Source organism: Dipodomys merriami, unplaced genomic scaffold (genome assembly GCF_024711535.1).
Source record: "Dipodomys merriami isolate MVZ:Mamm:240054 unplaced genomic scaffold, mDipMer1.0.p SCAF_19, whole genome shotgun sequence".
Lineage (NCBI taxonomy): Eukaryota > Metazoa > Chordata > Mammalia > Rodentia > Heteromyidae > Dipodomys > Dipodomys merriami.
In genome coordinates this window covers 4,095,001-4,107,123 of record NW_027203270.1, presented here as the reverse complement: position 1 = coordinate 4,107,123, position 12,123 = coordinate 4,095,001, and the positions used below count along the sequence as shown (strand labels likewise).

Sequence of the window (12,123 nt, the reverse complement as noted above, 5' to 3'; positions counted from 1 at the left end):
GATTACAGGTGTGAGCCACTGGACCCCACTTGTCCAACATTCTTTTTCCCTCTTCCCCCTCCCTTACATCCTCCAAAATAGTCCCATATATGTATATGTATATCTTTTATGTCTAGATTCCACAAATAAACAAAAACATTCAGTATTTGACATTTTGAGTTTACGTTATTTAATTTAACCTGATATCTCCAGTTTCTTCCACTTTTCTGAAAATGGCAGAACTTCATTTTCTTTCTTCCCTTCCTTCCTTCCTTCCTTCCTTCCTTCCTTCCTTCCTTCCTTCCTTCCTTCCTTCCTTCCTTCCTTTCTTTCTCTTTCTTTCTTTCTTTCTTTCTTTCTTTCTTTCTTTCTTTCTTTCTTTCTTTCTTTCTTTCTTTCTTTCTTTCTTTCTTTCCTTCCTTCCTTCCTTCCTTCCTTCCTTCCTTCCTAGTTCTGGGGCTTGAACTCAGGGCGTGGGCACTGTACCTGAGCTGCTTTTTTGCTCAAGGCTAGCACTCTGCCCCTTGAGCCACAGTGCCACTTCCAGCTTTTTCTGTGTATGTGGTACTGAGCTTTATGCATGCTAGGCAAGCACTCTGCCACTAAGCCACATTCCCAGCCCCCATTTTCTTTATTTCTAATTTCTTTCTTTCTAATATTCCATGGTTTATCTGTACCATGTCATCAGTTGATGGGTAGGTACCTCAGCCAATTCCATAGTTAAGCCATTGTGAACAGAGATGCAATAAACATGGTTATGAAGGTATACATTCCTTTGACTATATGTCCAATTATCACCTTAGGATCATAAGATCTGTTTTTTTTAGTTGTTGTTGTTGTGTGTGTGTGTGCTGTTCCTGGGGCTTGAACTCGGGGCCTAGAACCTATCCCTAAGCTTTTATTTGTTCAAGGCTAGTTCTTTACCACTTGAGCTGCAGCTCTGCGTTCAGCTTTTTGATAGTTTATTGGAGATATGAATCTTGTGAAGCAGGATGACTGTAACTCACACCTGTAATCCTAGCTACTCAGGAGGCTGAGATCTGATCTGATTCAAAGCCAGCCCGGGCAGGAACATCCAGGAGACTCCTATCTCCAATTAACCACCAGAAAACCAGAAGTGGTGCTGTGGCTCAAATGGTAGAGTGCTTACCTTGAGAAGAGATGAGGGACAGCACCCAGACCCACAAAAAAAAAAAAAAAAAAAAAAAGAATCTCATGGACTTTCCTGACAAGGCTTGCTTCAAACTATGATCTTCGGATTTCAACTTCCTGAGTAGCTAGCTAGGATTACAAATGTGAGCCACTGGAGCCTGTTTTTTGTTTTGTATTGTTTTTTTGGTTGTGCTGGAGATTAAACTCAGAGACTGATACTTACTGGGCAGGCACTCTACCACTTGAGCCATGCCTCCACCTTCTTCTTGCTTGGTTATTTTACAGATAGGGCTTCTTTTTCTGATGTTAGGACAGGCTTGGGCTTTGATCCACTTATGCTTCCTCATGTTGCTGGGGAACAGCCATGAGCCACTGCATCCAGCCATTGTGCTTCTCCTATGGTTAGGATAAAAGGTGAGCACAATTGTGCCTCACCATTGGTTGAAATGGAGCATCAAGTATTTTCGCCAGGTGCCGGTGATTTATGCCTATAATCCTAGCTACTTAAGAGGCTGAGATCTGAGGATAATAATTCAAAGTCAGCCCGGGCAGAAAAGTCTGTGAGACTCTTAACTCCAGTTAATCTCCAGAAAACTGGAAGTGGAGCTGTGCTCAAGTGGTAGAGAGGTTGCCTTGAACTGAAGAGCTGAGGGACAGTGCCCAGGCTCAGAGTTCAAGCCCCATGACTGACCAAAAAAAAAGAATTTTCATGCTTGAGCTGGCCTTTAACCTAATTTCTATCTTCCAAGTAGCTATGATCACAGGCTTGAGCCAACATACCTAGCCACCAAAATTCTTTTATTCATATTGCTTGATTTCCTTCCTTCCTTCCTTCCTTCCTTCCTTCCTTCCTTCCTTCCTTCCTTCCTTCCTTCCTTCCTTCCTTCCTTCCTGCCTTCCTTCCATTTTCTTTTTTTTTCTTTTCTTTTTTTCTTTCTTTTTGTTGGTTGTGGGCCTTGAACTCTGGGCCTGGGCACTGTCCCTGAGCACTTAAGGTCAAGGCAAACACCCTACCACTTGAGCCACACAGAGCCACTACTGGTTTTATGGTGGTTAATTGGAGATAAGACTCTCACAGACTTTACATGCCTGGGCTGGCTTTGAATTGTGATCCTCAAATCTCAGCCTCCTGAGTAGCTAGGATTATAGACATGAGCCACTGGCACCCAGCTTACATGCTCTCTCTTTATTTGTGAAAATTGATGACCTGTAGATGTAGGGAATTAAGTCCACTCTGCCAAGTGTTAGTGATGGGAAGGCCAGTACTAGAGGCAAGGGTTCAACAACAAATGAGTACACTAGCTTTTGCAAGATGAAATGTGTAAGATGAAATTTATTACTTATATAATTTCTATTCTACCTCTTTCTTAATCTGCTACTCTTTAAAGACTTATTGACAGGGAAGGTAGAGTAGAGGAAAGGAAGGATTGAATAATCACGGCTTTGGACTGACAGGAAAAATTCCAGGATACATCAATTTTAGTATATGTGCTGCCGAAGCGAACATATCCAGGATACATCAAAAGAATACTTTATCTCCAATTAACTACTCAGAAACTGGAATTGGAGCCGTGGCTCAAAGTTATATAGCTCTAGCCTTGAGCAAAAGAGCTCAGGCCCTGCAACCAACAAAAAAAAAAAAAAAAAGAAAAGCTGGGCACTGGTGGCTCATGCCTGTAATCCTAACTACTTAAGACACTGAGATCTGAGGATGGAGGTTCAAAGCCAGCCCAGGCTGGAAAGTCCATGAGACTCTGATCTCAGACAACCAGAAGTGGTGCTATGGCTCAAGTGGTAGAGCGCTCACCTGGAGCTGAAGAGCCGAGGGCAGTGCCCAGGCCCAGGGTTCAAGCCCCATGATCGAGAAAAAGAAAAAGAAAAAAGAAAAAAAAGTAATATAAAGACTTAAAAAGCATTGAGCTAGTCATAGTTGAACCATGTAGTTAGGTGTTATGGAACAGGCCAGTAATCCTGGGGAGGCTGAGGCAGGATCATGAGTTCCAGGCCAGTCTGGACTTACAGCCATTTTTGGCAATTCTTTCAACATTCTTAGACTCTTCTGATAAAGCTCCCAATAGCTAAAACATCTTTGTTACAATATTTGAATCAGCAGAGGACAGTGATGCAAAGAAAAGTCATGTAATTAATCCTTACTATAGGAGGTAGAGGCAAAGCTTGTTGAGAACATATAGCACAAATAGATGTCTGATGTCTGGGGAGTAATTTGTTCTTTTTCTGTAAGAAGATGGGGCTGAAGACATGGTTTAAATGGTTAAACAATTGCATAGCATATTTGAGACCTGAGTTCAATTCACACTCCTCAGTACTGGAAACAAGATATGATCTTATTAAAATCACCTCAGAAGAGATCTTATGAAGGATTCTAAGTTTAAGACATCAAGAGGATTGAGGGTACAGCTTATAGCAGGAAAAGGTCAATTTTTATCCCCAACAATGCAAAAAAATGGAGCTGGAGGTATGGCTCAGAGGTAGAGTACCTACCTAACAATATAAAGGTCTTGAGTTCAAACCCCAGTACTACAAAAAATTTTCAACAGAATTCTCTCAATTTCTCTGTGCAGTACTAGGCCTTGAACTCTTGGCCTTTAGCAGCTTACTCTGCTTGCTTGCTCAGCTGGCATTCTACCACTTGAACCATGCCTCCAGCCCTGCTTCTTGTTGGTTCTGTTGGAGATGGAGTCTCAGACTTTATTTTGGCCTTGGCTGTCTTTGAACCACAATCCTCTGTATCTTAACATCCTGAGTAGTTAGCATTACAGATATGAGCCACCTGCATCTGACTTCCTTTGGCTTTTTGATGATCTTTCAGCCTCCATTGAACCTCCTTTCTTTGCTCTTCTTTTGTAGACTTCAAGTCCCATAGAAGATGACTTTGAAGGAATACAAGGTGCATTTTCTCAACCTCAAGGCTATGGTAAGCCCTTCAGCAGATTCCTTTGAGAATCTGTTACCTTCATTTACTATAGGATCACAGATATTTACAACTGGAAGGGTTCTTGGAGATAATTTCATCTAGGCCTTTCATTTTGTGGATGAGAACACAGAGCTCAATGATGTCCTTTCATTAATAGGAACCCCTGCTTCTCAGGAGCCTTAGTTACCTTGTTGCATTGTTTATACCTCCACTTTTATTATAGCATACACTGTAATAATTGCTTATTTACCCCACCCTCTACCTAGAATTAGGCTCCTTGTTGGCACACAGCAGGTACATGATGTCTTTGTTGAGTAATCTAAGAGATTTACCCAAGCCATTGAACTAGTTATTGATAACAATAAAAGCTAGAGCTCAGTTTCACCTCAGCAGCCCAAGCTTCACTATCTTCTTTTTCTTGCTTAGCATCTTAACATAGAGATAATAATTACCCACCCCTTAGAAATTTTTTGTTTCTGTGTAATAAGAGGAGCTTTCTAGTATATGAAGTTAACATTGGACTAGGAGCCATGGGTATGCCACATGGTATAAACAAACTATTGGTTCTATTACAGATTTTTTTTAAAAAAGTATACTGATATAGACTTTTGCCATTTATGCAGCCCTGTATTTTTAAATCAGAGTGAAAGCTGGGTGTGGTAGTGCATGCCAATAATCCCAGCTACTTAAGAGGCTAAGTCAAGAGGATTATAAATTTGAGAGCCAGCCTGGATAAATTAATGAGATCCTGTCCCAAAATAAAATTAATGAACGTCTTGGAATATAGTTCAGAGTAAGAATGCTTGCCTAGCCACGAATAAGGTTCTAGGTTCAACCCAGCAGACAAACCAAACTTTTAGATGAATAGTTACGTTCTCAGGATATGTATTAAAAGTCCCCAGAGTGTTGGGCCACCTACCTTTTCCTGCAGAAGCTTTACCCTTGATCACTTTCTGTGGGTCTGGTCTGAACTTGGCCCCTGTATGTGTTTTAGAAGAAGCTTGCCTAGGATGGAAAAGCAGTAGGACAGACAGGTCAGAAAGCCAGGGCCAGTTCCATAGGAACATGCAAAAGCCTTGAATTTCTACTTTATCCCCTTCTTTTGGTCTTCTCTGCCCAATTTTCCACCCAAAGCTGTGATATATACCCTCTCCAAACCAGGAGACATCACAGTGTTCAGTAGGATGTATGCTAGGTTCTAAAGCCTGTTTTGCCACTGTTTTGCATAATGTTGGACAAGCCAGTTCATCTCAACTCCTTACTCTCCTTTCTCAGACTCTAAAATCTCTTATTTTACCCAAGCTCTAAATTATACTTACTAGGAATTGTTTTTTTTTGTTGTTGTTGTTGGCCGTGGGGCTTGAACTCTGGGCCTGGGTGCTGTCCCTCAGCTCTTCAGCTCAAGGCGAGCGCTCTACCACTTGAGCTACAGCGCCACTTCCGGTTTTCTGGTGGTTTATTGGAGATAGGAGTCTCACGGTCTCTCCTGCCCGGGCTGGCTTTGAACCGCGATCCTTAGATCTCAGCCTCCTGAGTAGCTAGGATTACAGGCGTGAGCCACCAGCGCTCGGCTACTAGGAATTGGTTTATGTCTTCTATAAATTTATTACTGGAAAAAAAAAAAGGGATTGCAGGCCAGGCACTGGTAGCTCACACCTATAATCCTAGCTACTCAGGAGGCTAAGGTCTGGGGATCACAGTTCAAAGACAGCCCCTGCAGGAAAGTCCATGAGACTCTTAGCTTCAGTTAACCACCAGAAAACTGGAAGTGGTGCTGTGGTAGAGGGCTAGCCTTGAGCTGAAAAGCTCAGGGACAGTGCCCAGGCCCAGAGTTCAACACCCGCCTCTGACAAAGAAAAAAAAAAAAAAGATTGCAGGAAGAAGAATCTCTATATCTATCTACTGGTGAGTTTTCAGAGTTTCTTGATATCTGCTATAGGCAACAGTGTTCTGGTAAGCCCCTAGTGACCACTTGGATCTGAGGACCAGGGGAATCCAGAGCATTTGGAATCTGGGCTGGCTGCTTTATCTGTTCTCATCTCTATAAACTAGGGCAGTTCAGTGATGAGAAAGAAAATGCTGGCCCTATTTTAAGTATCTGAAAAGCATTTTCCTGAGAATTGGGGAGGAATAATAACTTTAGATGCTTGATGCCAAGGAGAACTGAAGACAATTGAACTAGGTTTTCAGTACTGAAGACCCCATTTTCTGCTTCTTCTCTTTAGATTGTTTTGAGAGCCAAGCATATAGTTAGTACTCTGGGAATGTCTTTTCTCTTTGGAGTCTTTAGTGAACAAGCAGTTCTTGGTTTCATCGCCCCCTGGTGTCTGTTGACAGGAACTGGGTCAGTTTGCTTTGAAAATACAAAAACATTTGTCTCCAGAAACAGCTATGTCATTCTAACTGAAAGGCCAGTAAATGACTTGATTGTATTCTGAGTGTCAGAATATAATTCTCCCCTCTGAGCAAGGAAAATAAACTTTTAGAATAGAGCCATCCTCTACAGCACTCAATCCAAACTCAAGGAAACACTCTTTAGTCAGATATTTCTCATTCTAGACCAGACCAAGAATGATTCTAGAGAATTAAAATAATAATCTGGATTAGTAAAATTCCTTAAAATATTTTTATCTATTTTTTTCAGGCGAGGAAAAGATGCAAATAAAAAAAATCCTTGAAAAAAACTCAGAGATTTTTAGTGGAGGTCAATTCCAACCTTTACAAAGGTATGAACTTTTTGTCTTTCTGATTCAGATGAAATGTTAAATGGTGAAAAATCTCTATATTTATATATTGCTTGACTTCATATGCATTAGTCATGCATTAAGCTAATAAAAATTAGCTTAAGCCAGGCACTGATGGCTCATATCTGTAATCTTAGCTACTTAGGAGGTTGAGATCTGAGGATCTCAGTATGGCCAGGAAGGTAAAGTGGACTCTGATCTCCAATTAGCCACCAAAAAGCCAAAAGTGGAGATGTGGTTCAAGTGGTAAACTAGCCCTGAGCACAAAAGCTCAGGGGCAGTACCCAAGCACTAAATTGAGGCCCCAGGATTAGTACTCCCCCCAGCCCCCCATTCCCGCCTCAAAAAAAAAAATAGACGAATAGATTAGCTTTGTGCAGCTGAAACTTTTTAGGAATTGTTCAGCAAAAATTAATAAGAGTAGTCTTTAACTAAGAGTAGTCTTTTTTTTTTTTTTCAATTGTGGGGCTTGACCTCAGCACCTGGGCAATGTCCTTGAGCTTCTTTGTGCCCAAGGCTAACATTCTACCACTTGAGCTACAACACCAATTCTGACTTTTGAGTGGTTAATTGAAGATAAGAGTCTCACTGGAACTTTTCTGCCTGGGCTGGCTTCAAACCCGGATCCTCAGATCTTAGCCTCCTTGAATAGCTAGGATTAGAGGCATAAGCCACTGGTGCCCAACTAAGAGTAGTCATTTTTTGCATTCAGGTCTAGACTCTGACATTCTATCCTAATGGTCTTGGTTATAGGTCCTGCCCCTCTATTCTGTTTTTCCTTCCTATAAAATAGGGATAATAATCCTCACCAAGCTGGGTACTAGTGACTCACACCTATAACCCTAGCTACTCAGAAGGCTGAGATGTGAGGATCATGATTCAAAGGCAGCCTGGGCAGGAAAGTTTGTGAGACTTTTTTCTCTAATTAACCACTAAAAAACCAGAAGTGGAGCTGTGGCTCAAAGTGATAGAGGGCTAGCCTTGAGCAAAAAAAAAAAAAAAAGAATACCAAGAATATTGACACTGAATTTTAAAGTAATAAGCTAACTTCTGGGCATTTATCCCAGAGAAATAAAGGCTTTTGTTAACATACCACAAGTTTATTTGTGAGTGAATTTATTTTTATTTTTATTTTATTTTTTTGTCGGTTGTGGGGCTTGAACTCTGGGTTTGGGTGCTGTCCCTGTGCTTTTCAGCTCAAGGCAAGTGCCCTACCGCTTGAGCCACAGCACCACTTCCGGTTTTCTAGTGGTTTATTGGAGATAAGAGTCTCACGGAGTTTCCTGCCCAGGCTGGCTTTGAACCGAGATCCTCAGATCTCAGCCTCCTGAGTAGCTAGTATTACAGGCATGAGCCACCGGTGCCCAGCATGAATGAATATTTTATAGCAAATATATAATAGTCCCAAACTGAAAACCACACATCCTCAACCATGTAAATGATTAGATACATTTTGGTACATCTATACACTAAATATTACTTGTAAAAATGAAATGAACTGGGCTGGAAAGGTGGCTCCGTGGCGGAGTGCTGGCCTTGCATGCATGAGGCCCTGGGTTTGATTCCTTAGCACCATATAAGCAGAAAAAGCGGAAGTGGTAGAGAGCTAGCCTTGAGCTGAAGAGCTTAGGGACAGCGTCCAGGCTCTGCAATTAAAAAAAAAAAAAAAAAAAAAAACCAGAGCCGGGAGCCAGTGGCTCACGCCTGTAATCCTAACTACTCAGGAGGCTGAGATCTGAGCATCGCGGTTCAAAGCCAGCTGGAGCAGGAAAGTCCGTGAGACTCTTATCTCCAATAAACCACTAGAAAACCGGATGTGGTGCTGTGGCTAAAGCGGTAGAGCACTCACTTTGAGCTGAAGAGCCCAGGGACAGTGCCCAAGCCCAGAGTTCAAGCCCCACGACTGACCAAAAAAAAAAAAAAATTGGAATGAACTATTGGTACATAAAGCAACCTAGATAAATCTCCAGAGAATTATGCTTCATGAAAAAAGCAATCCTATGGAGTTATTAGCTGAAAACTCTGCTTATATAACATTCTTTAAAATGACAGACCTATAGGGAATGGGTAGGAGGTATAGGTATGACTATAAACAAGCAACATAAGCCATCAGTGGTAGTGGACATGTCTGCATGTTGTCTGCATCATGCTTGTATCTTGGTTGTGATATTATTCTCTAGACTTGTAAGATTACTATTAGAGGAAATTTGGTAAAGTGTATCTCTTTTATTTTTAATATAACTACAGGTGACTCCAGTGACCTCAAAAACTAAATTATAAAACAATAACAGATATAAAATGTTTGGTACAAAAACATTCAATGTACTTACCCCTCTTTGGGCCTTGATTTTCTTAATTATAATAACTATAGCTAGTATTCCTAAGTAAAATAGTATATGCCAGTCATTGTATCATCTATTCCACATAGCAACCCTCTAAGATATATGTACAGTTATCTCCATTTTGCCAGTAAGAAAAGCAGAGATAAAAAGCTTAAAGAGGGACATAAAGCTGTAGCTCATGTGGTTGAATACCAGCCTGAGCAAAAATGGGTAACACCCAAGCTGAGTTTAAGAACACCTAGCACTGGAAATTGCCAACTCCCCTAACCCCTCTCCTGGCAAAAAAAAAAAAAAAAAAGTTGAGTGTTTTTTGTTTTATTTGCCAGTCATGGGTCCTGAACTCTGGGTCTGGGCGCTGTCCCTCAGCTCTTCAGCTCAAGGCTAGCGCTCTACCACTGGAGCCACAGCATCACTTCCGGCTTTTTCTGTTTATATGGTGCTAAGGAATCGAACCCAGGGCCTCATGCTTGCAAGGCATACCGCTTGAGCTACCTTCCCAGACCCAAGTTGAGTGTTTTAAGTGCGTGCATGCGTGCGTGTTTTGGTCAGTCATGGGGCTTGAACTCGGCCTGAGCATTGTCCCTCAGCTCTTCAGCTCAAGGCTAGCACTCTACCACTTGAGCTACAGCACCACTTCTGTTTTTCTGGTGTTTTATTGGAGATAAGGGTTTCATAGCCTTTCTTGCCCAGGCTGGCTTTGAACTGCAATCCTCAGCTCTCAGCCTCCTGAGAAGCTAGGATTACAGGTGTGGGCCACTGGCATAAGGCTTATGTATGTGTATTTTAAGCTACTATAGAGTTTGAACTTAGAGGGCTTAGGATCACTTGGCTGGTGATTTGCACCTGATCCGTGTCTCTAGCTTGGCCTGCCTGCCTTCCTTCCTTCCTTCCTTCCTTCCTTCCTTCCTTTTCTTTTCCTTTTTTTTTTTTTTTTACTAGTTAATTGAAGATGGAGTCTTAATGGCCTTTTCTATACCAGCTGGCTTTGAATCTGAAAGATTACAGCCTCCTGAGTAGTTAGGAGTTCAGACAGGAGCCTCTGGTGCCCAGCATAAATGTTTTCTCCCCCGTAACGTTACATACCTAGTCATTCAGGATAGCCTAGATAATATTACAAAACAAACAAAAAGCCCCATTGATTTCCCAAATTTTAGTAGTTTAAAACAGGAAAGGTTTGGGCTGGGAAGTTGGCTCAGTGGTAGAGTGCTTGCCTTGCATGCATGAGGCCCTGGGTTTGATTCCTCAGCACCACATAAGCAGAAAAGGCCAGAGTGGCGCTGTGGCTCTGGTAGAACGCTAGCCTTGAGCTGAAGAGCTGAGGGATAGCGCCCAGGCCCAGAGTTCAGGCCCATGACTGACAAAAAAAAAAAAAAGAATCTCACAGACTTTTCTGCCCTGGTTAGCTTTGAACCATGATCCTCAGATCTCACTCTCTTGAGTAGCTAGGATTATGGGTATCAGCCACTAGTACTGGGTTGCTGAAAGACTCTTATCTCCAATTAACTACTCAAAAACCAGAAGTAGAGCTGTGGGTCAAAGTGGTAAAGTACTAGCCTTGAGCAAAAAGAGCTCAGGGACCGTGCTCTGGCCCCACCACCAAAAAAACCTACAAGTCAACATCGAATCCATCTTCTTTGCCTTATATAGTTTGATCTCACAGGAATGTTACAAGGATTAAGAATATGAAGATAGGGCTGGAAAGGTGACTCAGTGGTAGAGTACATGCCTTGCATGCATGAGGCCCTGGGTTCAATTCCTCAGCATCACATAAGCAGAAAAAGCCAGAAGTGGCACTGTAGCTCAAGTGGTAGAGCGCTAGCCTTGAGCTGAAGAGCTGAGGGACAGTGCCCAGACCCAGAGTTCAGGCCCCACGACCGGCAAAAAAAAAAAAAGCAAGCAAACAAGCAAGCAAGAAGGAAAGAAAGAAAGAAAAGAAAGAAAGAAAGAAAGAGATATAAGAAAGAAGGAAAGAAAGAAAGAAAAAGATATGTGGAAGGATTTAGCATAGGACCTAGCTTTTAATTAGTAGTGTCTCTTGAGTATTGAAATTGAATGTTAACTGTTAGTTAAAGTAGAAGTGGCTGGTTTGTCTTCAGTATTCTCTTCTGGCCATTTGTGGTGCAAGCTTCTTTTAGCCTTTTTTGTTTCTTTGTACAGGAAGCTGTTTCACAGCTGTTAGAAGCTCATGGCTATATCCCTTGATCAAATATCTACCTCCCAGAAAGGTTCTTGTGCTCCATTGATTTTTCTTAGGAAACTTACTGTCATATAAAGTCAATCATGGCATATTTCAGAGCTGACCTGACCTTTAAAGAGTGTTTATTCAGTCTGTAAAAAGGACTTGAAACTCACATATCCCAGAGAACTTGTGGATAGTTTGCATCAGAACCAAAACAAGAACCCACATTTGTACTCCAAGCTTAACTCTTTCTGATGCTTCTCACATTGGGCTGATAAATTACTCCTTTGTATCAAGCTGATGCATTTCATTGACAGGAGATCTCATTTTCTTTCTTTTCTCTTACAGTACTGAAGGTGAACAACAAGAGATCTTAGAGGACATACCAAAGGAACTGAAAGAGAAAGACAGGTATGTTTACCAAAGGATGTTTGGTAGCCCAAGATGTTTGTGTAAAGTCTTGGTTTTATGGAATAGTATTTCCTTGTTTGTAAGACTGCATTTTTTTCATTTTTATGTATAAACTTTTTTTTGGCCAGTCTTGGGGCTCCACTTGAGCCATAGTGTCACTTCTGGTTTTTTCTGTTTATGTGGTACTGAAGAATCGAACCCCTGGCTTCATACATACTAAGTCAAGCACTCTACCACTAAGCCACATTCTCAGTCCTTTTATATATAAACTTAATGCTAGTAGTTTCTTCAAAAAGCTGTAATTCAATTGATAATGTGGTTTATAATGAATAGAATCTTATAATCAAGGAAATGCAGAAATAATAATACACTTGTAATCCT

The 12,123-nt window shown here is 41.4% G+C and overlaps 1 protein-coding gene across 7 annotated transcripts in view; it reads left to right on the top strand.

Moving 5' to 3' along the window:
• Tex14 (testis expressed 14, intercellular bridge forming factor) overlaps window positions 1-12,123 on the top strand; it is a 115,429-nt gene that overhangs the window by 74,994 nt on the left and 28,312 nt on the right. For all 7 annotated transcript variants that reach the window (XM_070027024.1, XM_070027020.1, XM_070027023.1 and 4 more), the window contains 3 exons: window positions 4,000-4,066; window positions 6,711-6,792; window positions 11,680-11,742. In XM_070027024.1, coding sequence (XP_069883125.1) covers window positions 4,000-4,066; window positions 6,711-6,792; window positions 11,680-11,742 — 212 coding nt within the window. The remainder of the gene's footprint in view (window positions 1-3,999; window positions 4,067-6,710; window positions 6,793-11,679; window positions 11,743-12,123) is intronic.